The 23,905-nt window shown below is 43.8% G+C and overlaps 2 protein-coding genes across 2 annotated transcripts; one reads left to right on the forward strand and one right to left on the reverse strand.

Annotated features, from left to right (window-relative positions):
* Positions 1-831: 831 nt before the first annotated feature.
* Positions 832-6,545, forward strand: LOC135257400 (enoyl-[acyl-carrier-protein] reductase, mitochondrial). The gene is made up of 10 exons (XM_064340095.1): positions 832-1,042; positions 1,913-2,010; positions 2,375-2,506; positions 2,750-2,893; positions 3,630-3,732; positions 3,847-3,949; positions 4,238-4,311; positions 4,536-4,596; positions 4,718-4,790; positions 5,025-6,545. The coding sequence occupies exons 1-10, from the start codon at positions 891-893 to the stop codon at positions 5,183-5,185; spliced, it is 1,101 nt and encodes a 366-aa protein (XP_064196165.1). The 5' UTR covers positions 832-890; the 3' UTR covers positions 5,186-6,545.
* arhgap18 (Rho GTPase activating protein 18) lies at positions 5,527-22,647 on the reverse strand. The gene is made up of 15 exons (XM_064340088.1): positions 22,403-22,647; positions 16,627-16,829; positions 15,132-15,367; positions 14,531-14,591; positions 13,119-13,285; positions 12,356-12,521; positions 12,158-12,249; positions 11,843-11,920; positions 11,459-11,618; positions 10,373-10,455; positions 9,921-10,127; positions 9,643-9,786; positions 9,014-9,138; positions 8,578-8,633; positions 5,527-8,002 (listed from the first exon to the last, which is right to left on the reverse strand). The coding sequence occupies exons 1-15, from the start codon at positions 22,516-22,518 to the stop codon at positions 7,911-7,913; spliced, it is 1,986 nt and encodes a 661-aa protein (XP_064196158.1). The 5' UTR covers positions 22,519-22,647; the 3' UTR covers positions 5,527-7,910.
* Positions 22,648-23,905: the final 1,258 nt, after the last annotated feature.

Genomic DNA, 23,905 nt, shown 5'->3' on the forward strand with positions numbered 1-23,905 from the left:
GAGTGCACCCAAACATATATGAAATAAAATAAACGCTATCTTCACCCTTCCCCCTCATAGGTTCCGGGCAAAAACAATAAACTAAATCAACATGCTAAAATAAGAAAGACAAAAGAAAGTAAAACAGAGCGACAACTATTTCAGTTCGCTGCTCTGTAGCTGGACTGCTTTCCAGCCAACCAGCTTCTCTGACTTTTCAGAGGGGTTCACTTTTCCCCATCTTTTTTTAAAAGAAACATAACTGAAATTCTGAAAACTGAAAGAAACCAAACTCAAATAAAGACACTCACTCTCAGTGTTAGCTCCCAGCCTTTGCCCCAGGCTGTGGAGAGCAGCACACCTTTAAGCACCTGGGCTGATTAGCTAATGCAGCCCAGGTGCGTGTCCTCTCTCCACCAGCCGGCGCAGCTGAGACCAATCCGCTTCTCCGGTGGACCGACTGCTCCACCCTTCAACTACCGATTCACTGTAAAAAGCACTGTGCTGCCAAATTTTGTGAGACAGTGATTTGTAAGATATTTTTTTATATATATCACCAGTCATATCACACTTCAAGTTTTTATTTGCAAACTTAACGTGGGTTTAAACCCACCCCCAAAAAAGCTGGACATACACATGCAATATACATAAGCCGCTCACAAAAACAAGGCCTCCCCCTCCCCACGGAGTAGCCTAGCGACTTGTCTGGTTCGTTCCACCAGCCTGGCCATACTGCATTCCTGGACATGGCAATGATCGCAACACAGTAATGAAAGTGAGGAAAGTACAGTACTTTGCTTCCTCAGTTTATACACACCATGAGGTGTTGCAATGGTGGGCAGGTTTGGGGAAGTTAGTCCATATTTCAGGAGCAGAAATGTGAAAGACATTCATCTGTCTGCAGAGCAGTCATGAGAAAGGCATTTAACAGTGTGACCCAGGTTCGAGCGTGCGTCCTGGAGCCCAGAGGATGGGGACCCTGCTCTGCTTGGACCCGGAGGCTGACACACTCCTGCTCAGCACTGGTGTACAGATGGCATGGGGCACACTCTGATGTGGTCAGGTAATTAGTACCATTTCTCAGAGGCTTGCTATTTTTAAAGATCATTGATTTATCAGTACTTGCAATGCGAATTAATGACCTGTGAATTCGATTTTTTTAGTTTCTCATTTTAACATGGGTTTCTTTTACAATAGCATATGCAATTAATTTTCGACAGAAAATAATGGTGGAGAGCAATTTGTATTTTTTATGTAATAGATAATTGCCTTCCAACCCTGCTGGTGAATGTATCCGTGAAAAGCAATTAGTCCCAGCAGGAAAAATAGCAAGGAATATTCAATGTTTATTCTAATAATTGCTAAAAGACAATGAGTTTATATTACAATCTGTTGGGGGATATTTTCATTCTTTAAATGTTCCCTATCTACTGTTATTCATTTTGTTAATATGGTTAAATTTTAAAGGAAACGTGGTTATATATTTCTCAAAATAATGGAAATATGTACAATATATCACTTATTTTGACTAATGCCAAACTAAACATGGGAAAATGTGAGAAAAAAAGAAATGACTTCTACGAAAACATACAAAATAAAAAAAAAGTATCTTTGCTATTTTTAATTTAGTGTAAATTTATATATCTTTTTCACAATTGTATTGCAAACCTGGCCTGATGTATCCCCTTGACTGGCCACTAGTGTGTGCTGTTACCTCATCTCCAATGACTGCATTGTGGTAATTGTGATATTCAGCATTGCTGTGAACAAATGACATGAAATAGACTGCAGGAATTTGAGCTATTTCTACCAAGGTGTTCAATACCAGGCCCGTGCGGTATTAAAATCATTTTTACTGATTTTCCTTAAGTTAACAGTAATAGATAAGATGTGAATGCATGAATTGTAAAGTAAATATTTCTCTCCCCTCAAGAATGGAGGAACTGCCCTTACCTGCAGTAGGCCAACACAGTGTCAGACTGAAGATGCTTGCGGCACCAGTGAACCCAGCTGACATCAATATGGTCCAAGGTACAGTACCTCTTTGGGTGTAAATCTTGACTCAGGGATCAGAGGTCAGAGATCCTTCCCTTAGGTGACCTTTGACCCTTGCTATTTTCCACCTACACAAAGGATGAATTCAGCTAAATGGATTTTCAGTGAATCAAACTGTCTAAATAAAGCTTTCACCACAGGCAGATTAGTCATCTTCCATAAAAAAGAGATTTTGTGAATCCTCCCAAAAAAAAAAAAAGCCTGTGATCAAATATATCCTGTGTCCACGCATTCCCTGGAAAACTGTCAAGCTTCAATTTGTGAAAGAACATAGCCAGCATTGTTCAAAAACAAAATATAAGCCAGGTGGAATAATGGGTCCCTGTTTGTCAATCTGCAGGGACCTATCCCATTCTCCCACCGTTCCCTGCTATTGGGGGAAATGAAGGAGTTGGTGAGGTGGTTGAAGTTGGCAGTGGAATCACTTCGTTGAGCCTTGGGGACTGGGTGATCCCTGTGGATGCAGGTTTTGGTAAGGAAGCCCACCTAGCTTTAATCACCCAGCGGAAGCCATTTTGTTCACACAAAGCATTGTTTGTTCAATCGGATATAAATGTCAGGTCCGCCCTTTTAGATGTTGACTTTGAAAAAAATTGGCGCAAAAACATACATATTGCTAGCAGCATGAGCTAAGCCAGTCACAAAATGCCTTAATAGGATTAGTCTGTAAACAACTTTTTAACAACGAAGAGACTTAAGCTACTTTGTGCGGAAGGAACGTGGAGGACGGAGGCGGTGTGTGACGCGGATGACCTCATCAGGGTGCCCAAGGACATCTCGCTGCTGGGAGCCGCCACCATCGGTGTAAACCCATGCACGGCCTACAGGATGCTGCAGGACTTTGTGCACCTGCGGCCAGGTGTGTGCCAGCATTCCTCCACGACACCTTTCTTTGGACGTGCAGCAAACCAATGACGCCAATTCAAAATTATATACTTCCTCACAGCGAGTACCTGACCAGCAGGTATTATGTTCCCAGTGCTGCTTTGATCTTGTAGGAGCGTCGTATTACTACGCCATTGTATTAAGGACCTGATTTACAAAGAACTTCAGAATGAGCAAAACCTTTTAGCCCACGCAAAACTAGTAACACAACCAATGATTGGTGCAAGACAAATATCATGATCAAACATTGGTTAAAAGTTATTGATTTTCCATGTGCTAAAAGGTTTTGCACACGCTAAAGGTCTTAGTAAATCAGGCCTTAAATGTTTATGGTATGTTGTGTGCTAGCAGGCTTTTGAAAACCAGATTTGCCTACATTAGCGCTGCAGTCCAATTCTGTGTATTGCATCAGCTGTCTGGTTTTAGTGCACGTTGCTGATCATTGTGGTATATTTACAGAGGTGCATACATTTCATAAGGAAGAAAATGTTGGCAAAACTGTACACTGGCAAGGAATGTGATTTCACAGCTGAGTACACAGTACAGGAATCTGACTGTGAATTAATTTTGCAGATAGGGGGCACTGTTATACAAAATAGGTGCACAATACAGCAATCGGACCATGAATTAATTTTGCCCATAGGGGGCACTGTTGTTTAAAATGGGTGTGGAATACAGGAATCTTGACTATGAATTTATTTTGTCCAAAGGGAACACTGTTATTCAAAATGGGGCCAACAGTGCAGTGGGCCAAGCAGTCATTCAGATTGCTGCAGCAATGGGCGTAAAGACCATCAACATCATTAGAGACAGGTACAGTGCACGCACACAGTCTTCACCATGTGCAGCCTCGATCAAAATAACTAATCAACATGTCTTATGCACAGCACGTATGCAGATATTTATAATAAATATTCATCGCCTCAGACCCAACAGGTGGGACTTGGTTGAAGAGCTGAAGTCAATGGGAGCTGATTACGTCGTGACAGAAGAGGATCTGCAGAGCTCAGAGATGGAGAAGATATTCAAAGTGAGAGGAGTGGCTATACAAGAAGCGGAGTGAAAGAGTTTATTAATCACAGCACCTCTTAAAAGGACAGGCTTTTAAACAGTAGACACAGGAAAGGCCTGAATCAGTATTTATGATGATAGAAAAATCAGTGGTATTTACAGTATAGTATTCACACTACACAGCATTTTGCTATACTGTAATTATAACGAAGCACACTATTCCATTATGTAACTACATAGTATCAATGTTCCAATGTAAATAGTCTCAGCACACAGTAAAATGCCTTTATAAATCATTTTGTTTCAGGATGTCCCGAAACCAAAATTGGGCCTGAACTGTGTTGGGGGACAAAGTGCTGGACTTCTCCTCTCCCACCTTGAGTAGGTTTTGAGGAAGCCTCTTTTCTGTTGGGCGGGGGGGGGGGGCACTATTCTTTAGCTGTATTCCTGGACTACTGAACTATACATACTATAATCTAGAGTCTAAGTGCTGTCTTTGAGCTTCATAATTTTCATTATGTTGTTCCTAACAATGTGGATTACTAAACGGTAACTGCTACGATTGTGTATACTAGAGCAAACCAGATCTGTATTTCCCTGTACAGCAATGGGGCCACACTAGTGACATATGGAGGAATGGCAAAGAAACCACTTCCACTTCCAGCTGTGAGTGAGGGATCACCTTAAAACACAAACTGGTTTTTACTGGTTTGTACTGAAAGATTTATGAAATTTCTTGTTTACGTAAAACATAAAAGTGATACTTCTTTGTTGTGTTTTTGAACAGAAATTCCTCATATTTAAAAACATAAACTTGCGGGGATTCTGGATGACCCAATGGAAAAGAAACAACAGAGAAGGTACAGTAGAATAACTTGGGGGGGGGCTAAAAAACATAGAATTAGCTCATTTGTTCTCGGAACTCAGACAAGGCTGTTTGTGAGATATTAAAATCATTGATTTACAGTCACTGAAATTTGACTGGGTGTCATGCTGAATATAAAATGAATAACCTCCTAACAGATTGCCATGACTGTTCCTGTTGCACAATCCCCTGCAATTTTACAGAAGGCTTGTTTGTGTCACCTCCCCAGACCTAACCCTCCTGCAGTCCATGGTGGGCACTCTCTCTGGCCTGGTGAGGTCTGGGCAGCTCTCCCCCTCTCCGTGCGTCCAGGTCCCCTTCAGCCTCTACAGACAGGCCCTGGAGGCCACAGTGAGCTCCCATCAAAGGAAACACATACTTCTCATGTAGAGAGACATGCACCCGCACGCCGACGCGAACAGAATGCTCAAAAATGGCCGTGCATTCGTACAACCAGGGCATGAAAATAACTTTTTTCACCCACTGGCTGGTGGTGGGTGTTACTTCCACTGGTATTTGGCTGGTGGTGGGCGTTACTTTCACACCCTGCGTACAACGTATATACTTGATGTGATTGCACAAGATGTAAAGTCTTAAATTTGCATCAGTGATTGAGTCCACCAAGTACTGCCCTCTATTGTTCTGTTCCGTACACAAACGACTGACCCACAGCCACAAATGAGACATTTTAGAACATGCACTCTGGCAATAAAAGGCATTGCTCTCTCAAGGCCAGCATAAGCATAGGTTTATTTACAAAAAAAATTTTTAGTGGTCATTTTTTAAGAGCGCAGTACACAAAGGGGGCGTCTTTCAACACTCATATTCACAGTATTCAGCACAAAATGAAGGCAGGACATGTTCTTGTCTTGAATTGTCTTTCAGACAATTCATGAAATGAGCTGGACCCAAATACACTTTTTCCATTTCATTTCTCCAGTACCTCATAGGTAAATGTATGTGTTCTATTGCCCTTTTTTAAACACACATATTTCTCAAAATATCCCAGCTTAGGAAGGTACTGGGATTTGCTGGAGATCCATGTTTAAATCTATACCATTCACAAAAGGTCAATTTAAGACTGACGCTACAGTAAATAGTAGCCATTATAAGTAATCAAAGGTTTAACTTAATGACTCGCTTTGATTGTATTTTTGCACTGTAACATGTTCAGTGTTAAATTGGCTCTTACAGAGTACATACGGTCTCTCCTGGACTCATGTGTACTCTGTACGAGTTGAATTAACACTGGAAATTTTACTGTATTTCTTCTGAAATGACCCCCCCTCCCCCCCTCCACACGTTCTTGGCAGATTGAACATGTGGATGAAATGACAAGCCACGTCTGACTACCGGAATGTTTTTTTGGTTTCTTTTTTCTTTTTTTTTAAAATGGCAGCTGAAAATGAATATGGAAAAGTGCATCGCTATTGAAAAACTGGAGTGCCGCCAAACCCCACTGAACCAATACACACATGTAGTGAGAGTGCATTTACAGGCCATTTGCATAACAGCCCATTAAATGTTGAATGTCATTTGGCAGAGAATACTAATGTATCGAGGGCAGTGGAACTGAGAAAGGTATCACAATACAATAAGCAACGGTGCTAATTTACTTACTGTAGTGAAGACGCTTTAGGAAATGTTCTTATAACCTTTAAGCAGGTTAAAAAGGGAAAATGGATTATTTCTGTATTATTTATATTTAAAATGTTGTTATGGAATAAACCAACATAAAAACCACTGAATTGTTTAAGTGCCATACTGTGTAGTCATTTTGTGAATACCCTGACAAAAAATAACAGTAAAAACAGGATAAGGGTGGGCGTGGACATTAATTGCTTTTAAATGTCAACATAGAAAAATACCTAAATAGAAAAATATCCTCAAATTCTAACAGGTTTAATAGTCTATGTAAAATAATGGTTTTCAGTGGGATTAGATTTGCCAGCGCTACAGCCTAAAACCTTCTAAATGTTTATTAAATGTTGCTTAGTCAGTGCTTACTGTACAGACTGACAAGGCCAACTAGGCTCATACACAGGTATTTCCTGTTTCAGTGACGACACAGCTGTACTACAAAGCACCACTAGGGTGCAGCATGCTTTCTTCTTTCATTCCGGCTCTCCATTCTACAAATCAAATCACAACTGAACCCCCTTAAAGGCATCTAGACTTCTAGGCATCTAGAGTAGAAAATTACTTTTTGTTGAATTTCTCATAGTGGTATTAACTAGAGGTCCACTGAACTACCTCTGAAAGGTTATGCAGGAAATAATATCCTAAAATTGCAGTTTTTTAAAAACTATTTAGCTAATGTTTTTGTTTGTGTTCATTATGTTATTTTGCCCCATCGTGGAGCTATTTGATTATATTATTTTAGAGGTGGCTGTGGGTGAAACCCCAAGTATACTGGTATCCAAACTTCTCTGTGAAAATTAAGTCCGTCGCCCCCCCCCCCGCCCCAGCTATTCATTGGCTTCAAATGCTAAGCTCAACTTGGAGTGTTTTTGATATATGCAAACACCTAAACATGGATCCATATCCAGACACTTACTGCCATTTTTCAAAGTTTCAAACGCATACAAAACAATTCAAAGAAGAGCCCTTGGAGGCTTTTAAACTTGAATCCCACCAAAACATTCTACATTCCTATCACAGAGGACAGCTGTGTCCACATTTACCCCTGGAGAATGAATCCTTTACCTCCTCAACAACTGTTAAGATTGCTTCTGAGGTCCAATGAGAGGTGCAGTGGTTAACAGAAACGACTGGAGGACATGAACAGTGGATCTCCCCTTTAGCTGATTCACAGTCTAAGGGCCTAATGAGAAAAATCAGCTGTCATCCTGATGCTGGTTTAAAATGGATGCTCATAGGCCATGGTTTAATCAGCCCAGCACAGGCCTTTAGTGAGCGCAGCTCACTTATTTGTTTCCCCCAAGGCACAAAGACCGTCGTAATAATTAGGACCAGAGGTCAGCTGTGTTTCCCAATGAAGCGTTTGTTGTGACGCAGCGTTTAAAAATGCGCTCACATTTCCCCTTTTTTTCTCTCCATAACCCACCGCCCTCCCTGCGGAAGAAGGGCGGTCATGCCGGAGCCGACGCGGGTTCTAATGCTGGACTGACTTTATCACCCATTCTGCACTGGGGTTGAGCTCCAGGAGGTCTTTCATGTACGTCTCCTCGTCCAAGCACCGCTCCTCTGTCGCAAAGGAAGAACACAGAAGAACAAATGAGCCACTCTATAAGCCATCTGTGAGCTATACTCCAAACGGCTAGTGGTGGAGTGAGGTTTGATGAACCTCATAATGGGTGGAGCCATGTAGATGTCATTCAATGACTGAACAAATAAATGCATTTCTCCCTCCACAGCAAAATACAGTGTTTGGTTCAATTCAGTGAGTCAATGTGATGACATGGCAGCTCTGCCCCATTGGCTTAACAAAGCTTAATTTTTCCACATCTACCTACAAACCGCACCATGGTATACACTCTTATTAGTTACATTAGCTGCCAGATCAGAGACATTGCTGACAGTAGCACATGCTACGCTTATGCTAACAGGCTGTTGAAACAACACGCAACACAAAAAGATGTGACCAGCTGCAATGAACAGGAACCATGCTGCTCAATTAATAATGTCTCCACTCAGCCACCTTTTCCCAGCCCACGGTCATGATCCCTCCCCGTCTGATAGAGAATGAAGTGCACTCGCGCCCTAACCCAGCGGTACTGATCAACAGGAAATTTCAGGGCGTCGACTTAAACGGTACTTACTGATGTTGCCTCCTGTTTCGTAAAGGCATAGTTCCTCCCGCTTCACAGAAGGGGCACTGCAGGAGAAGCACAACAGTCTCAGTCAATGGACATTCTGCGCTGAATCTCACAGTACAGACACACAGTAATAAACATCTGCATTCCTCATGCATGCACTGGAAGGGGAAAAAAAAGGCCTTTTGCTGCTCTTTTTATAAAATAAAACTCAATCAAAGCTAGAGCTAGGGCTACTATTAACTGAGATTTACTAACTTAAATTTACTACTTATGGTATTACAAGGCATTACTATATAGCTAGCTCTACCATACCCACTGTGGGGATTTGAAAACTGGGTCCCCAGGCTAGCGCAAACACCTGGGAAGGTGAGAGTTTAAGGACACGCCAGGACACGCGTCGCAGTAGCGAGCGGCCATTAGCGCCCCCTCGGGCTCTCACCTGTCCTGACTGAGGAAGCGCGCAAGGATGTCGGAGGCCTGCAGCTCCTCGGTCAGCTGGATCGCCATGGAGACCTTGGAGAACTGCGGGGCCTGCACCCTGATGAAGCCCTGCGTGACGTCCGTCTACACGACGACCGCGGCGCGCCCGGGAAATGAAACAGAGCAACCGTCTCGTCAGTTCAGCCTCGCAAGCGCCGTCATACTACAGCGCTGCTCAACAGCAAAAACAAACACCTCTCACAACCAGGAATTACATTACACTTTCATTTCATCCGCCGGGATGAAAGAGGGTTTGTTGCTCTTCTATCCCTTGTCAATTTAATCCTTGTTTGCAATTTGCAATTAGAATATATCTATTATGTAATTCCTTCATATTCCTCTATTATGTAATTTTTCAAACAATAAAACTGAAAAAATGCAATACCTCCCATGTCCACTAGATGTCACAGGGGGACCATCGTGTCTTCCAGAAATAATCGTGTAAAGAAATGCTGTGTGATTTGAGTCATTTATTCATTAAAACGTTTCTATTCATTTCTGTATGCTGTTTAGTGCCTTGTTGCCCGGCAGCGCGGCAGAACAGCGCAATTGGCCGCCGTGGTGTGCTGCTGCAGTGTCGACTCTCACCTCGGCCGCATTCTTCTCGTGTTTCTCAGACTTCTCGCGGTCGTAAGCCATCTTCTTCAGAAGCTTCCTCACCGCTCGGTCGCGGCTCTTCTTCTGGTTCTCCATGTTCTGCTTCCTTACTTGGTTCATGATAAATTTAGGGATCTGAAATCAAACGTCCACAACAGGCTCGAAGGAGGGTGCCATGGAAACCAAACAATCAAAGCAAGTTACTGAAATTGCTTGTTGTTTCAATGAAACATAATTGAGGATGGTATAGCAGTGGCCTCTTGGCGTACCGTCCAGAGCAGGTTCTGGTATCGGATGAGTAGGCGGACGATGTTAGCCGTCTCCGTCGCCATGGCAAACTCCTGCTGCTCGCTAATCTTGCTACGAAAACCCTTGAACATGAATATGTTGGGAGCCATCACCACGGCGACGTTGTTCAGAGTCATCTTGTTCTGTTCCTTGTGGTCAATCACCCTCTGGAAGAACTCCATCAGAGCCTGAAACACGACAATTGGCACAAAAGGCCTCTTTACAAATAACTTCAGTGATGACTAAAGGGTCTCGTGGTGCAGCGTTGAGCCTCTGAGTCACAATGAATGTTATGGACAAACATCCTACATACTGAAGGGCTTTCTAGTAAGTGTTCAACCACTAATTCATGAATTTTATGGAGAAGCGGCTTCTTCCATTTGCATGGACTGATGTGTCCCAGTGTAAACTTTATTTATGACATCATGACTACCTTGAGCGTGTCACGGCTGGACTCTGGCAGCAGGAGGACTAGCAGGTTCAGCGCCTGTAGCTGCTGTTTCTTGTTGGGCAGCTCTGAAAGACCGACCACAATTACTGCATCAAACATGCTTCACACGGCAGTCAAGATGTACATTATTGTGTCATAATCCACCAAAAAACAATTAAATGTTTGTGTGTGGGGGAGAGAGAGAGAGAGAGAGAGAAAGCAAATGAGAGAGAAAAAGCAGCAGATTTTCAGATAAGAAAACACTGAACAAAGCCTAAGATTGTAATATTTGTTGTCAAAGTCCATTGTGTAAGAATGTGTGTGTGTGTGTGTGTGCACGTGCTGAAGGTGTGCTTAGTGTTTAGTGTTTAAAATATGTGCATGTGTATGTTAAGGGTGTGTTGAGCATTTTTAAGGTATGTATGTGTGTTCAGCAGGTATGTTCAGTATATTTAGACTGAAGGTATGCTCAGAATATTTAGACTGCATGTGTGTGTGTGTGTGTGTGGAGATATTTGTGTGTGTAGAGAATATGTGTTCAGAGAGGGTGTGCCATTAGGGTCATTAGCGTGCGTGTGTGTGCGTGTGTATGTGAGTGTGTGTGCTAAAGGTGTGTTAAGTGTTTAAAAAATGTGCATGTGCATATTTAGGGTGCGTTGAGCGTCTTTATGGTACGTATGTGTGAGAGTATGTGGTGCATATGGGGGTATATGTGGGATGTTGTGTATGGGGTGGCTTCAGTATATTTAGGCTGTGTGTGTGTGTGTGTGTGTGTGTGTGTGTGGGTACGATGTATGTGTGTGGGCATGGTGTATGTGTGTGGGAACGATGTATGTGTGTGGGTATGGTGTATGTGTGTTGGTGTGGTGTATGTGCGTGGGTATGGTGTATGTGTGTTGGTGCAGCGTATGTGTGCTGGTATGGTGTATGTGTGTGGGTATGGTGTATGTGTGTTGGTATGGTGTATGTGTGTGGGTATGGTGTATGAGTGTTGGTGCAGCGTATGTGTGTTGGTGCAGTGTATGTGCATGGGTATGGTGTATGTGCGTTAGTTTGGTGTATGTGCGGCGTTTGTGCACACAAACTCACTAAGCACAGCGATAAAGGCGCTCAGGTACTCCACAGTCAGAAGCGGGTGTGGCAGCTCTCTGATAAACAGTTTGAGCACACTGGCAGCATCATGCTGCTTCAGGCTCTCCCAGGGGAAGGTTCCCTCGTAGAACCTCGCCTCCAGCTCCTGGCACACCGTCTGGCACAGCACACACCAACAGAGACGTCACCCACTGCCACTGCCCAACTCCCAACTCCCCTGCGACTTTCATTATTACCATATGCAGACACAAGCCAACGTTCAACATGCAGTCATCTTATAAGAAAGTGACAATGACAGCACCACACCATCCATTCCACTCAGCACCCAGTGGGGCACTGAACCCAAATGACTTTTTCTCTAAGCTTGCAACACAGACTGACTTTCACTCTTGTGGCCGATCCGGGTATCCGTAGGAGGCCCTCTGTGTGGAGGCCTTCCTCCTCTATGTGACAAATCAGCTGTGGAGAGCAAATGACATCCCCCATCATGCATCAGTTCACCAAATTCTCACTTCCACATCTGCATTCTACCTGCATTTCTTTCCACTTCCTCCAAAAAAAAATCACAGTCCGTGGATTTTATTTTGGTTTTTACTCAAAGAATTATATACAAACAAAAGGCCAAAAACAAAGCAAATTAATTATAGTATTGAATATTAATATGAACATTACTTTATGAAATGTTTTGGTTCTCACCCTTTGTAGTATTAGTGGCACTTTGGCCCCGGGCATTCTCCTCTGGTCTTGCTCCAATAGATTGGGCAGAGGAACTCCAAACAGGCCATATTCTACCAGAACACAGATTCATTTCATGAGTGCCGTCTCAAAGATCGTGGTTAAACATCAAGCCTTGATAGCTTACTTATGTGAAATCTGCAACCCCCCCCCCCTCACCTTTTACTTTGAGTTTGACCGCCTTGTGAGTCTTGAGGTCGACCCCCGCGGTGTCGAACAGCGCCGTCATTTCGATCAGAACCAGCCGACGGACCATCTTCATGTCCTGGGGGGACAGATCCCACACCTTGGTCGTTCCAGTTTTGTCTCTCAGCAGTTTAAAATTCTGTGAAATAGCAGAAGAAGGAAAGGACGATGACAGTAAAATTTGAAGGTGTGCAAATACTCAGGAGTCAACGCTCACATGAAGCCTGTATTTCTGCATATCACAACCAGATGTCACTCAAAACATTAGAGAGTCTAATAAATCATTGATCCACACCAAAGAAGGCAGTATTTTCACACTGAAAATGCGCTCAACAAATTTTAAGATTACGTTATTTTTCTATTTTTTCCACTTAATACATTCAGTGTTCAAATAATAATACAAAATGACAGATTGGCCTTCTTATTTCCATATCCAACATTATCTGTTCACACGTAAACCCCTTTTGAGTCGCTTTCAGTCGAAATGCAATTACAATTGAATTACTTCAATAAGGCATACTCAGGTGAAAATCTGAAGCCATTGCTTCACCTGCCAAAGGGCAAAATCATCTCGCATTCCTTTACACTTTATTCCTTTAAAGTGCAGAACAGCAGCCAATCACCGTGCATAGTTTCACTTCCTGTTTTAATTCTGCCTCCTACGTCGCGGGTAAACTTTGCACTGAATGACAGGGCCTGCAAATCTGTGCCCGCGTTAATGTTTAATGGCGCTCACCGGCAACTTGTCGTCTGCATCGCCCTGGGCCTCAGTGCCCTTTGACCCCTCCCTGCTGCTGAGGGCCTGCTCAGAAAAGGAGACATCCAGGTTGAGGGCCGTGTCCAGTTCTGCCACGCCCCGGTCCACCGGACCCGCCCCATTCTTACAGACACTGCTCTCCTTACCTGCAGAGAGACAGAGAGAGAGAGAGAGAGAGAGAGAAAACACACACAAGATAAAAGTTCATTTTGTTGATTGGTTCCATTTTACCCAGGTAGGGCAAGTGAGAATTCTCTTTCACGTCCCTGGGTAATCGCTGCAAATCACATTGGGGTTGTTTAGCCGATCAGATAAGGGCGATTAGGTGACCAAACACAGAGAGCTGCTTTTTGTGCGAACTTAACCTGGGCAACAGGATTCACACCCCGACTAGATTACAACAAGCTCACTAGGGAAATTCCCGGCGTGGCTGCTACAGTAGTTCATTCGATGGTGCGTCCAGTGGCGGCGAGATCGACTGGTTACCTTATGCAAAGGCTATTAGCAATACGAGCAGTGCTGTAAAGTATACGGGGGGGGGGGACAGCCTGGCTCGCTGTGGGACCGCACCGTGCTTTCGCCATGGGGACGCCGCCCCCGTTCCCAGAGTCTTTGTGCCGCGCGTCTCGTCTGACGGCTGACACAGAGAGGGCCGTGAATCAGGCTCGGTGCGCGGTGCGGCGGTCACGGCGCCGGGCTGGCTTGGCTTACCCTTTAACGAGCAAAGCAGAGGCCGTGAATGGACAAAAGGGAAGGGGGATTCTTTCGCGGTCGCTGTGCAAAGGTCGGCGTTCGCCTGAGCGGCAGAACTGCTTCCTGTGCGCGAGTGAGCGCCGAGATCCACCTTTTGAGACGGACGCTGAAGTTCAGAACCGCCCTCTCTAACATACGGTCAATACCGAACTCAGAAATGCTCAAAATGCTCCCGTACTTAAAGGAAGACCAGGAACCGAGCAACAAGAAAAATACTGCGAAGGAAAGATTTGTTTACCTTTGTAAAGGAATGCCACAACACACAACATAAGAGCAGCGTATATTTAAGGCATCAGATGGAATAAACTGTTGACTTTTAAAGGAGTTCATAAACTGATATAAAAATCTTACAGAGACAACTAAGATAAACAATGTGATAAGCAAGCCTCGGCCTGTTTTTCGAAAGAATTTCAAGTAGGGCTAAGATCGTGCTTCAAACGAACAGCCGAAAAAGACAACGCAAGCCATCTGAGGTAATGAATCGCTGACAGCACACAACAGGCTCTCTGTTGGACAACAAAGATAAACAAGCCGAGGCTGCAGTTGGACAGTGGTTAATCGAGTGTTGTTCTGGGGAAAGGCTTCCATGCTGGTGAACCCCTACAGGTTTAGGGCAAGCACAGATCTGTCACACATACCAGCTGAGGCAACATCCCCTTTCCCGTTTTCACTTCCCTGTTCAGGCACGGCCTCCTCAAGCTGAAATAGAAAATGGCAGAAACTAAGTTTCCCATATAAAACACTCAAAATGTTGCGCGCGTATCTCATCAAAGCCACAAAAATCTATATGCGGTTTTATCAAAGTGAAGCAATAGCAAAGCTGTTATCAAAGTACTGCATGGTATTTTAAAAATATTTTTAATGTGGCTGAAGAATCTAATGGAAGATGATGGTTATTATAATTTCAGACTTAAACGGTCATTAAGTTTGTAAAAACAACTACTGAGAGATGATGCCCACGTGTTCTATGATAACATAATGAAGTCGCCTTAATAAAATATAAAATGTCAGTTATCAAGTTCTTCCAGGGCATACCTCATTAATTATCCCTATTCTAGAAGAATTCAGCATTAGTAAAACTTACCTAACTAGTGGTAAACCATTACCTTCCACTAAACTGTCCATTAAAAGGAAATCTGTACCTCTACACTGTTAATACTCTCAAGTAGTACTCCCAAGCTAGTGAATGCACACCTTCTCTTCTGAGTGTGTGATTAGAACGCTGGAGCGTGTGCTCACCGGTGCCCCCTGTGGGCCCGGGGGCTTAAAGATGTCCCGCACGTCGGGCACGTGGTACTGCTTGTTCTTCTTCCTCAGGGTCTGGCGCAGGGTCTCCACCCTCCTCTCCACGGCCGCCGCCTGTGTGCGCGTCAGGGTGGACAGGAGCACCATGCTGTCCTCGGGGTCCGACGCTGACTCGTCGAAGAGGGTGGCCAGCCCCGCCTCCGTCAGCCACGCCTCCTCCTGCTCCCCCTCTGAGAACGGGCAGGGGGAGAGTGACCATTACAGACAGATAGACAGACAGAAGCACACAGAGAAATAAAAAGGTCTGTCTTCAGTGTTTTAGTCTTGTAATGAGACTTAAAATCTTTTTTTTCCTCTCTCATTTGGAAAATAATAGCTTGTGTTAAGTTACTTTTTGCTTGTTAAGTAAAACTGTCATATCCCATTGGCGAATCTTGAAATGAGTCAAACTGTCTCGCCTTGTTAGCAATCTTTTTCTTACGCATTTTGCAGAAAAGCAATGTAACACTAAAATACTTGTTAAGACTTATTTTTGCCAGGGTACGCAGGCTTACACACAGGAGCTACTGCAAAGGAGACAAACATGGGGTACTAGAGACACAGGTGTCACAGACTGACATAAGTACACAGTCTTAAAAACGGGTTGGTGCAGATGTCATGAACCCACAGGCAGAAGTAGGCGTGGGTGTCGCGCGCACACAGGCCAAGATTGAATACACGTCCCGTTGAGACACGAGCGCAGACAGACAGACAACCCAGATCGACAGACCACCAGAAAGACAATCCAGAGAAGGCTTGTAGTTGCTTATAAAAGAAGCGTGTGTATACTTGTTCAGGATGACGGAGGACCACAAAGGAAGTTCCTATGCAGAGGAACTGAAATACAACAATGTGTTTATTTTACGGACCATTCACATCTGCAAGGCTATTTATAGGGTTTCCTGACCTTAGAGCATGGATTAAGGAATGGCTATTGTCTTTTAACATTTAACATTCGATTCAGCAAAACACTACGTACAGTAGATTGCCTTGTGATAATTAGCCCAAACCATTGTTCCGCAAGCGGTATGCCTGCTATTCATGCCCTCAATCCCATCACCATTTCCTTTACCAAGGAGATTACCCAAGCCTCCAGCAGACACCAGTACACCCACTACGCCTCGTATACCCAGTAAATCCAAGTACATCAAGTATACCCCAATCAGACCTGGGTCAAATACGTATTTGTTTTGGATTCAAATATTTTTCTGTGCTCTATTGAGCTTGCCTGGTGTAACAGAGCCCGCCAATATGACCCGAAGGCAGGGTTTACACTTTTTGAGAGTATTTCTTTGGTTCCAATACACCAGACAAGGTCAGTAAATCTTAGAAAAGTATTTGAATCCAAAACAAATACGTATTTGACCCAGGTTTGACCCCAATACGTGTAGTAGGCCCCAACACATCTAGTAGATAGTAGTAGGTCCCAGCACATCTGACAGGGCCGTACCATCCGCAACCTTCAGCTGAACCTCCTCCTGCTGCTCAGGGTCGCTGCACTGCACCCCGCTCTGGTGGATGTTCTCCACCTCCACCCAGTAGTCGTCCATGGACAGCTCATCCAGGGAGTCCTGGGAGTTCCAGCGGTTGTAGGGGGGCTTCGCCGAGGCATTTTTGGGGCGGCCCTGGACACTGTAGTGGCCTGTCCTGCGACTGCGTGGAAGGGCGAGATATCAAACAGGATTCAGGATGGCACAACAACGATGACGCCACTTCATTACCATAATTTGCGGTTTTACCTGAGATTTCATTCAAAATAGATTTACTGTGTTATTCCCTCCTTTAACATCCTTGTGGAAAGGAGGGCGTGTTTTTTTCTGAGACTAAATATTATTCTCATTATCAAGTCCACTGTAATTACAGTCCAGATCCTGCAGACAGAGAAGGCTGCAAAGGCTCTGGTAATATTGATGTTTATGAGTCCACCCTTTAGCACCAACATGATGAATGAAGAGGCTCCACGTTAATGAGGTCACCAAGATCCCAAGATCCCAATAACACTTACAGTGATGCATTAGTGGTGAACGAGACACCGGTAAAATAATGTGTTTTTGTAACTGTAATTCCAGAATTACTTTTCAGGAAATGTCTTGGAGAGGAAGAGAGAGAATGAACTGTCGCACTAACGCATGAATTCCCTCTTACTCTGGCCTGGTCAACACATGCACACAGAGGCACACAGCTTATGGTCACCCTGCTGAAAATTGGCAACAATATGTTAAGTTAAAAAAAAAAAAAACAGTGCTGTTTAAAAAGAAGACGCCATTGGAGGATTCGCGGCAGCAAGCGGTTGAGGCGGAGCCTACACGTGTAGCGGTCAGCCGGGCCTCCTCCGCGGGTTTCAGAAAGCCACGGCATTTCCATTTCCACTACCCCCCCCCACCCCCACCCAACCCCCCTCCCTTGCACAGAGGTCTGAATGAGGCAAAAATAAATCCTGAAACCTCAGCAGCTCCCAGCTACCAAATTACTGCTGCTTACGCACTTCAAACGAGGCTCGGTCAATCCAGGTCAGGCAGCGGCTGAAGGAAAAAAAACGTACCTCTGCCTTTTTATAAGGAGCAAATTCGCCCACCCTCAATGGCATAGCGAACGTTCCACGGTCAACTGCAGTGCGCACCTGAGCCCAAAACCGCACGGCGTGACAAACCAAACCTGTTTAAAGGCTGTACGGTTTTCATTCGGCTGGCTAGCCATTGGCTGAAGAAAACGGAAGGTGTTTTGGTGCTCTTTTGCGAGACCGTGCTGTAATTAGACTTCTCGCCGCAGCCGTGGCGGCTACTAAACAGCGCTAAACTCAAGCTAAAACAAAGCACCTAGTGAGCGTCGTCTGAAGGCCGTGGAGAGTGTAAAACGAAACCATTCTTAGCACCGGGCCACAGGAAACGCGGAGGGTGTCAGTAACGGCTGGCATTTTTAGCACAGGATAAAGAAGAACTGTTCAGCTTAGAGGTTTGGGACGTATCGTAACTCATGTACATTACATCCAAATGGCATTTTAAACGATGAATTAAGGGAGATATATGACCTGAATTAAAGCACTTCACAAGCTTTTGCAAAAGTGCATGCACTTGCATGCATATGCACGCACACAGGTGTATTGCCTACATAGTAAATTGGAAGTACATGACAATAGCATTATCATTTGCACAATTCAACTTCTCTGTTAGCAAACTGTAAAATTTCACTAAAAGCTACTATGAATTTGATTGGCCCATAGACCCATCCTATCAATGCTCTTGGTCTGGCGCATACAGAGAGAAGCGTACGAAACACACACAGTTCTTTCCCATTCACAGTCCGCCAGCTGAGCTGCGCAGTCCTTGTGCGGGAAGCCTGCACTTACGCAGCTGGTGCCAAAACGACGACTGACTTTGATTGGCTATTTGTGCAGCGAGGTGGAGAACACCTTGACAACCCAAACCGTCCCTCCCCAGATGATGCCGTGGCTAATTATGTGGCCCTACGAGGGGCAGCTGGCCATGACCACTGCCAGGAACCAATCCCAGCCCCTGGGACATATTACTGCACAAGAAGCTACGCCATTCAGTGGACACACCCAATAGCCCACAGCTATGAACATTTTGTCATTGTTCGGTCACATTTTGGCCACGTGACAATCACCTGCTGAAGATATGAACAGTACTAAAATAAAATGGAATGGAATGTATCATTCAAAACCAACAATACAGATTCATATCCTTCTTCATATCTCCAATCTAAATGATAAAGGGAGTTGTGTTTTTAGGACAAAACATCTTCTGTCCTGGTAATGTGCTCATAATATTATCTAAAACATTTCTGAGGGCATTTATAACTTTGAAACAGGCAAATTAAATAAGTTACTAGCAGATTTGCTAACCAGTGAAACGTATGAACAACAAACCATTTAACAGAGTAAGAAACACACAATCCACAGACTGCAAGGCGAACATCGCTTCCCTTCGTCTCTGGCCCAACAAAAGCAAAACCAAAATTCTGCCTCGTTGGATAGTGGCTCTAATAGCGGACAGGGAAAGTCAAGCAGGCCTTTAATCTACACAACACAAATGTTGTTCCACAGAGGGCCCCATTCGCATATTAAAGGTCAGCCATCTCGTGGTCTGACGGACGGCTGGCACACCGAGACAAAAAGGGAAGCAGGCACTTACCTGTAGCCCGGTATTGTGCCGGCTAAATTTGCCTATTCAAACGCGGTGAAACGCAATACAGTCCCTTACATACGGCAACCAGTGCCACATGCATTGAGCACGGGTAACAAAACCCTCGGGGGCAACCGGTCAGAGTAGTCGAACCAGGGCTGGCATCATTGTGTGCCAAATACAGACACCGTACCCCCACCCCCAAAAAAAAAACTGGGAAGAGAAAGCTTTGCAAGGCGCTATGAACTTCTGGGCAAAAGCAGAAGGGGAGAGGAAATTGCGCGACTCAATCAGATCCGCGGCAGTCAGATTCCATGTCTGGTTTGATAGTCCTTCCGTGGGTCTGACCACTTCCCTGGGGGCTCGACTGCCATTTAAGGGGGGACCAGGGAATAAATTTCCAGTTTTTCCCACACTCAAAGGTTTTTTTTTTTTTTTTTTTTAAACAATTTCAATATTAGAAACCTTCCCCCAACTGAGGATCAAGTACAGGGCATACTGCACTTACTAAGCACTGCCTGAATTTCCACTAATGCAGTGGCTACTTAACTGGATTGTGAAAGTGAGGTGGGCAGTGAGATAAACATGCAAGAAGAACTTACGGTACACCACACAGTTTCTACTGACATGCACACCAGTCAAATTAAATCATGCACTAGTAGCATGCAGTTGTTTTGAAATAACTTCAAAGCGTTCTAATTCCACATCTGGACAACTTTTAGCTTGGATTTCAAAAAAAGTCAGTCAAAAACACCAAAATGTCTGTCTGGGACATGTGCAGGCTTGGCAAGGGTAACGGATAGCGCCGCGGAAAAGATGATGAGCCCGCGTGACTCGTGACGGACATTCCAGAGCAGGCTGAGACAGGCGTGGGGACGGGGTCCCGTTGTCTAGGGCCTGCGAACGTCACCTGATCTGATGCCGTTCACCTGGGTGAGGACCAGGTCAGACAGGGCAAGGCATCCCAGCTAAAGGTTTAGGACAGATTAGCCTCCGTTTGCAACAGCGACGAGGAACACAAAATGCAGAATCTTCATATTCTCATTAATTTTTCCAAGACCTCAGTCAAGTTTACCATTAAGCTTCAGGAAGGATTTTAATACTAACTCAAATAAATTATGTAAACACAGTATGAATAGGTTTATTTTAAACTAGGGACACCAGGGAAACCCTAAAACAATATTTACAATGGAACGGCAATTTCCAATACATGCATCGTGTAACGTTTAAAAAAATGTTCAGTCAATGGAAAAGTAATAAAATTACACACAGCAATCAGAATACTACTGTATGTTCACAAATATTACTTCAGTGCAGCGCGGATGCAAGGTGTTTTCACCACATGTTTACACTGTTGGAGACACTGTGAGGTCCGTGGTCTGGGTCAATATGTTTTATTTACAGCAGGCTTAGGGTATGCACCTCATTACACATCATTTCCCAGAAAACGATGCAAATTTTAAGGGCGAAACAGGCAGCAAAGCAAGATGCATTGGAACTATCCTGGGGCTGTACTGTTCTCTTGGAGGTTCGCAAAAGAGGTCTCGCAATATTGATTGGGAAATATAATAACGGTGCTTGTCTAACTGATATTGAATAAATGCTGTAAAAATGTTTGCAATGGAGACAACATAAAAGTTTGTTCACGGCAGATGAACTGAGAAATTAAATGAAATCTACCATAGAAGGAAACATCTAAGCACTGATTTTGATTAGCCTATAGCTTCTGAATTAAAGAAGAGATTTATACTTGGGAAAAGAAAATCAATGTACCCATGGACACAAGATCAAATAAGTAAATACTGCTAATCACTGAACATGGGAGGGAAAAATAAGACAAGTCCTGTAGCTAACCGGGTTTTAAATTACCACTACAATGCTTAGGATGGACCAAAAATGTACACTGAATCACTGATACCAATACAAATTGCAGGTCCCACTACAGATGCTGTCAGCACTCCTGTTGTAAGTTTCAAGCGAATGCATCTTTACAGCACAATTAAACACATCCTAAAGCGACCATATACCGTTACTGTCTCCGTAGGGAACCTGAATACCTGAATACACAGTGTAAATCCAGCAATACACGTTTATCTCAATGTGCCAGATGCTTCTTATCCGATATCCTCTAAAATAAGAAGCACACCCTACGTGAAAAGGCCACTGTCTTGAGGTTGGCATTAGTAATACTAATTGTAGTATTTATGCAGAGGGCAAAAATGAGCAATTGACCGCCACACCATGCATAAATAAAACAACAGACCCTTGCACAGTGTAGCCAAAACATCCCGGGCTGAACTTGCCCAACTTCGCCTGGACACAGGGGAGTTCTTCCAGACACACCTGGTGAACGCCGACACCTGTACTCAACCCTGGAATCCCCAGCCTGTAAAACACCCTTTCATATCACAGATGGCGGCAGGCAACTGTGGGCAGGACAAATCAGCATCCAATTTCAAAAACAGAACACTGCTCCTTTTGAAGGCACACAAAGTTAGCATGGAGCTTCCAGATACGTTTTTTTGTCCTGTTGTTTTTGTTTTACTTTGTGGTTATGCAGTCTACCTAACTATTTATGCCTGCTCGGGCAAACAGGCGGTGCGGATGCAAATGTTATTTTAACAGACAGATATTCAAAATCTTGGTGAAAGAAACACTCTTTCCTATCCTGGGAACAGGGACAGTTCCGTGCATTTATTTCTTGTACTAAATAACATAGGCCTATTGTTGTGTTGCAGCGATGTTATATGAAATCAGTATCCAACTACATTTAATGCCCCAGTCACAGTTTGACGTTAAATAGCAATTCCTAGAAAAAAAAACAGAATATTATTGGTCAACTAAATTCCTATTATCAAGTTGCAGCCTACTTTTTCCATGACAGCCATTCAGCTTAAGGCCAGTAGCCTATCAGTAAACTAAGAACAATAACAGAAGCTATACAGTAAATAAGTCTGTAGCCCACCGTCATTGTTTTCTGCTCGAGGCAAGGAGAACACGGACCTTTGCACTTTAAACTACAACCGCGGTTGATAATGAAAGGCGCATAATACAGTAGCCTGTGCTTGAAAGCAAGTGTCTCACCTCGTCGCTGACGCTTCGGCATTATCGTTACAATTTATACACGGCGTTGGTAAAGCTTCACTGTTGCTGATATACCCGGTTAGGACAACTCCCTGTGCGTCCTGTATTCTACTCATGTTGCGCGCCGCATTATTATGGAAGTTAGTAGGAACTTCGGATCACCAAGAGGACCACGTACTAGAGTTCTTCCCTGTCTTAGCAACATGAATAATCATTATCTTGCAGCTCCTCCCAGCGCACTGCTCCGTTCAACTACGGGCGGAGCCGCCTTTAAAAAAGTGTTTTTGGAAAGCACAATGAGCGGTTATTCCATGTAGGTCATACAACGGCATCGAATATACTTGAATATCAAACACAATTATTTGATTTCGTGTAGTTTTATTGTGTGTTTAGCCATACTGTTTTACTTCCCCTTCACCAAGTATTAATTGGTTACCTCCCGCAGTGCTCAGCGAGGTTATTATCCAGCATTGTGGACCTTGTGCTCCAAGCCCTATACGCTTTATGCTGTTGTGTACTTAGGCCGCCGTTTTTTCACGATTTGTTCGCGTTCCTGGTGCTTGCGAAATTCATTGTGTTCACGTATGACTGTAGCCGCCGTGTGTCCAGTTTCGTGGGGACGAAATAATTGGGTCAGATCATGGAATGTATATTTATTTTGCGCCTTCATTTTGAGTGGATTCGTTTTCTTAGATCCGTATTCACATTCATGATCAAAAGTAGCCTCATTATTGCAATTAAATGAGAATTCTGAATACGCAGTGAAATATGTTTTGAGATCAAGCATGAAGTAACCTGCTCCGTCGCTATATATTTGTCATGAACGAAAACTAATGTTCGTGTTAAGGTCTTTGAATACTTATAATACATTTGTATAACGGCATTGCAATAGTAGGTTATTGGTGATTTTTGCATTAAAGGCTTCGGGCATTTTTAGACGGTAACGGCTATTGCCAACAATCCTGTCATCTTCAGCCTATTGCTCACGCTGTTTTTATGAACGTTGCTGTTTTACTTTGCAGGACACGTCAATAATTAATGACAATTCAAATGTTTTTTGTTTTCAATACCCTACAGACATAAACAGTATCTATTAATCTAATTAAGGGAACAACGCAGATTCTGACTGAAATCAATAATAGGCCATATTTTCATTTTACGAACAAGAAAATGCGCAGGATTGCAAGCCGTATGTGGAAAGTTCTCAGTTCAGCTCGCAGGATGAGTTTGTCATTCGATCGGCAATAGCCATATCAGCAACGGGGTTTCCAGCAACAGAGAGTGCACACCACAGCGCCCTCTGCTGTCTTTTTCAGTGAATTCAATGTCTGTCCACCAACAGTAAATCCCTTTGTTGAAGATGCACAAAAAGCGGATTAGTTTTTTCCAACTGCTGGCACTTAACAGGAAAAAAAATACGTAACAGCTTAACGGTTTCAACTCCTATATGTCACCTGCTAATATTTGTATTTATGCATGCATGGCGTGTTTTTTTTCAGTAAA

The sequence above is a fragment of the Anguilla rostrata genome, chromosome 6 (assembly GCF_018555375.3).
Source record: "Anguilla rostrata isolate EN2019 chromosome 6, ASM1855537v3, whole genome shotgun sequence".
Taxonomy (NCBI): Eukaryota; Metazoa; Chordata; class Actinopteri; order Anguilliformes; family Anguillidae; genus Anguilla; species Anguilla rostrata.

What these genes read in the sequence shown, in the direction of transcription:
- LOC135257400 (XM_064340095.1), top strand. Translation starts at nt 891, where the DNA reads ATGAGAAAGGCATTTAACAGTGTGACCCAGGTTCGAGCGTGCGTCCTG. An exon ending in GCACACTCTGATGTGGTCAG is followed by an intron (nt 1,043 to 1,912) that starts GTAATTAGTACC and finishes TCTCCCCTCAAG; the next exon opens with AATGGAGGAACTGCCCTTAC. An exon ending in AGATGGAGAAGATATTCAAA is followed by an intron (nt 3,950 to 4,237) that starts GTGAGAGGAGTG and finishes ATTTTGTTTCAG; the next exon opens with GATGTCCCGAAACCAAAATT.
- arhgap18 (XM_064340088.1), bottom strand. Translation starts at nt 22,518, where the DNA reads ATGAGTAGAATACAGGACGCACAGGGAGTTGTCCTAACCGGGTATATC. An exon ending in CCAGCCGTGACACGCTCAAG is followed by an intron (nt 10,128 to 10,372) that starts GTAGTCATGATG and finishes GTCGTGTTTCAG; the next exon opens with GCTCTGATGGAGTTCTTCCA. An exon ending in ACGAGAAGAATGCGGCCGAG is followed by an intron (nt 9,139 to 9,642) that starts GTGAGAGTCGAC and finishes GTCGTCGTGTAG; the next exon opens with ACGGACGTCACGCAGGGCTT.